Here is a 4,191-nt window from a genome sequence, read left to right as displayed (position 1 = left end):
GCCCTACATCTATTCTGTGATAAGTGGAATCAAATTCTCTAACAAAAATTGCTTCTACTGCTTTCAAATAATCTACAAATCCCTGTGGGAAAAATCTACCTCAGCATCATCTACCTCATTACTACTTTCTAACCCTAGCCTGTTGACCGAATGTTCAGGTCGGGGAAGTCCTTGAAACTTTTGCCACGATAAGTCCTGCGTTACACAGTCATTACACTAACTTTCTATTAATTGATACGAAGTATTAGGGGAAAAACTTTCGTTATTGTTAATAGGTTCGCAGTTTCCGTTCGTTACTAAATTAACGTAACGCAATCCCCACGATTTCCTAAATAAATTGCAGAACATGTAAGGTGTTATCCTTACACTTCTACCACCGCCTCTCCTAATTTGTCCAAAATAATTTTCAAGACTGTCTTGACATACCCGTCTCGTCTGTATATGTTGGAAACCTGAGCGTGACAAGAATCGCTACAATCGTTTTAAACTATTTATATATATTAAGGATCCAACCCTTAAGGTAATGGAGGAGGAAGTAATGTCAGCCCCGGTGTCATCGCTAACCCTAATTGTCTTTAAAAGTTTTATAGCCTCATCTAATAACTGAATTTGTTCGGTCGTTGCCGAAAAAACTTTTTTGCTAGGCAAAATAGCTTCAAAATTGCTACTATTAAAAATGTCAAAAACTTTATTAATAAATAAAATATATTCCGCCGTATTGCAAAAACTAGGCGAAGTACAAGTTAAACGACCGAAACTATAAATGGATAACATTCCGGAAGCGACTGTGTCACTGAAGATTTGTCCTGCAAGTTTGACACTCATTTTTTGAAAATTATTGGGAAAAATATGTACATCTGAAAGTTTCGGTGCACAACGAATAGGATTTTGTGAATCTTTTTTATAAAAGTGCACTATATCGGACCAACTTATCGGACGAGACTTGAAATTTACTTTATTTTAGAATTTTCGAGACAATTTCTTGTATTTTTCAAAAGGTGGGGACAGTCATTGAAAAAAATATATCCTTGCCATTTACTTCAAAGAATGGGTGTTCTTCTGAAACACCCAAGACTCTAGCTAAATTGAGAAAATTAGATCCCTGATCACAAACAAAATGGCATGGATTAAGACCTATGTTTTGCAACTGGGTAATGGTCTCAAAAATATATTTTTTGGCTACATCCCCTTTACAGGAACCATGGACAATAAAATATGATAGGGGGTGAGACCACGGCGCTCCACCAATACCTTGGACCATCAGAGTCATTGCACTATTACCTATTCTACTTGTGCGATTTTCAGCGCCATAGTCCTCAACTCCTACAATTTTGTCAAATTTAGGTAAATATTGCATGTGACTCTTAAGTGCCATTTCGTCACACAAAATTGACACGAATTTTTGTTCCTGACTAAAGCCCCGGCTTTTCAACTCTAAACACCTAATGCTGCTACTATTACATCCTGAATCACGGGGCCATTCCGAAACAAACTCGTCCAGAGTTCTCTCATCCGGAATCCTAAGGATTGGCTTAAGGTGTCTATAAGCTAAAGGTGAAAGGAAGTACACACCTAAAGCCAGTGTTTTAAAATAATTGTCGTATCTACGACCGTTAGGGTTTCGATTAAAATTTTTAACATTATTTTGCACAATGGCGCTTATCTGTGGAGGAAAATTACTACAAAAGTGACCTATTACATCAAAACTTTCCTCTTTCTCCTTTAACTCATTTTGTAATCTTTTATATTTCCTAGCTGAATCTTGTAATTGAAATTTGAGGTAACTAATTTCCCTTTCCTTTTCTTCTAGTTTATTTTTTAACTCAAAATTTTCCTCCACCAATTTCTGTTCCCTAAACGCCCCTGATATTAAATTCAAATTTGTTTGGATTCCTATATCTTTACAATGCATTCTATCAAATAACCCTATTTCTTCCTGGGCTTCTTTTACCACAGATGCTAATAACATTAAATTGTTGGAGATATCGGGCGATTCCGCAACAACTGGCAAAAAATCTTCATTACCCAATTCGATTATTGAATTGGGACTAAAAACCTCTTCAAAACTGGGTTCGGACACATTTGGCAAATGTATGTCCGGAACCGCATTTTTTTTTAATTTCTTTTCTAATTTCATATGAATGGAGAAGTGTCGATCGCACGCAAACAAATATTTATTTTTAATATGTCCTACACCCAAGCGTTGCAGCCAAATCAAATATCTAATTAAAATATAAATAAAAAAGTCCTAAGTCTTACAACCAAAATAAATTTATTGAAAATTTAGCAAATTTCTACACTATTTTTACACTTTTCTAATTAACGGATAAAATAAAAATCTATTGCAACAATTTATTTCTACTATTCTACAATAGTAAAACTTTACAATAAAAATATTATACATTTTTTAAATTATTTCTACACTAAGTAATACAATCATTATTTTATTAAAATTAAATACATACGTTTAAAAATTTAATAATATCATGCATTAATACAATATTTTCTAGATTAGAGGATACCATATCCTTATAATATTAATAGTTTCAAAATCTAAATTTAAAAAATTTACCAATAACCTTTTAAACTTTTGGACTAACCTGTCTTTATCCTTCTCCATACAAGGAAAGTTGAACGTATGCTGTCCCCCCTCGCATCCCACAACGCATTTGCGTGTTTTCGGCATTTTTCTACAAAATACAAAACACTGAATTAGAATATATCACAAATATAATATCACTATATCACTATTTATTGAACGCAAATAATTTATTTGAATTTACTTTTATCATTATAACAATACGTACCAACTGGTTCACTGAAATTCTATTTCACACTGAATTCTGTCGGTTATTTAAAGCGGTATTATTTCTGGCATCCCGCCTTATTTGACATCAGCTGTTCGAAATTCCCTGATTTTAATAATCAGGGAAAGAGAATAACAGAAAAATCAGCGAAAATGAAAGAGTCTCGCACCCTTTTCAGCATTCCTGTTCACTTTCAAATTTTTTTAATGGTTGCAAAAAATTTGTCGGTTTCAAATGAATATATACCATTTGTTCAGAAATTTGAATTCTGTTATCCATTTTATGTATGTAATATTCAAGTATGTTTGTATGCATAGAATAATAGAAATATTTTGAAAAATTTTAAATAAGGAGAAAATTAAGATACTCAAAAATATTCAATGAAAATTTTTAATAGCATTTATCGGTATTGTAATAATATACGAGTATACATAAAAGAATTTTAATAAAAATGGTAACCTTAAGCTTTTATATTTACATAAAATATTAAGATGCTTTCATATTTATTTCTTTTAACCGCAAAGGATTTAGTTCGAATATCATTTTATTTAAAACAAGAATTGTAATTAATTTAAGGATGTTTAAGTATAAACAAAAAAAGGAGTAAAAAAAATTATGGATTTTTAATACTTTCCAAACCATTAGGAAATTCCTGTTATAAATTTAGCCTTGAAAATATTAGGTCCAGTAAAAAGTTCGTTCAGTTTTTTATTGACTTTCGAAAGATGATAACTTTGTGTACATTTGTCCGATTTAAGTCGAATATGCGCCGTTTTGTTCGTAAACTTGTTGCCAACGAGATGCCAACATCATTATAACCCTCTCGTAGAAGGCTGCGTCCCTATTGGCAAAGAACTCGGAGAGCTAATTTTCACAGGCCTCTCTTGAGGCCAACTTCTCACCATTAAGCGCGTTCGCCATGGACAGGAAAAGATGGTAATCACTTGGTGACAGATCCGGACTATAAGGTGGGTGCATTAGGACCTTCTATCCGAGCTCCCAGAGCTTCTGGCGCGTCACTAAAGACGTGTGTGGCCTGGCGTTGTCCTGATGGAACACAATTCGGCCTTAGTTGATCAAAGATGGACTCTTCTGGATGAGCGCTACCTTCAAGCGGTCCAGTTGTTGGCAGTAGAGGGCCGTATTGAGCGTTTGGCCATAGGGGAGCAGCTCGTAGTAAATGATTCCTTGCCAATTCCACCAAACACACAGCAACACCTTCCTGGCCGTCAATCCGTTTTAAATAAGTGCTCACGTAACGGTCTGTTTCCACTATTTCCATGATTTTATCGCAATTTTCGACGACAGGCCTCCCGACGCGTGGTGCATCTTTGACATCAAAATTACCGGAACGGAACCTAGCAAACCACTTTTGTGCCACACG

General features: G+C 34.4%; 1 protein-coding gene across 1 annotated transcript; it reads right to left on the bottom strand.

Annotated features, from left to right (window-relative positions):
• Positions 1-991: 991 nt before the first annotated feature.
• LOC138857326 (uncharacterized) lies at positions 992-2,137 on the bottom strand. The gene has a single exon (XM_070109710.1). It carries the CDS (start codon positions 2,135-2,137, stop codon positions 992-994), a length of 1,146 nt encoding a protein of 381 aa, XP_069965811.1.
• Between the last annotated feature and the right edge of the window lie 2,054 nt (positions 2,138-4,191).

Source organism: Bactrocera oleae, chromosome 5 (genome assembly GCF_042242935.1).
Source record: "Bactrocera oleae isolate idBacOlea1 chromosome 5, idBacOlea1, whole genome shotgun sequence".
NCBI classification, from domain to species: domain Eukaryota; kingdom Metazoa; phylum Arthropoda; class Insecta; order Diptera; family Tephritidae; genus Bactrocera; species Bactrocera oleae.
Note: the sequence above shows the minus strand (reverse complement) of the source record. Positions and strands in the feature narration are given on the sequence as shown.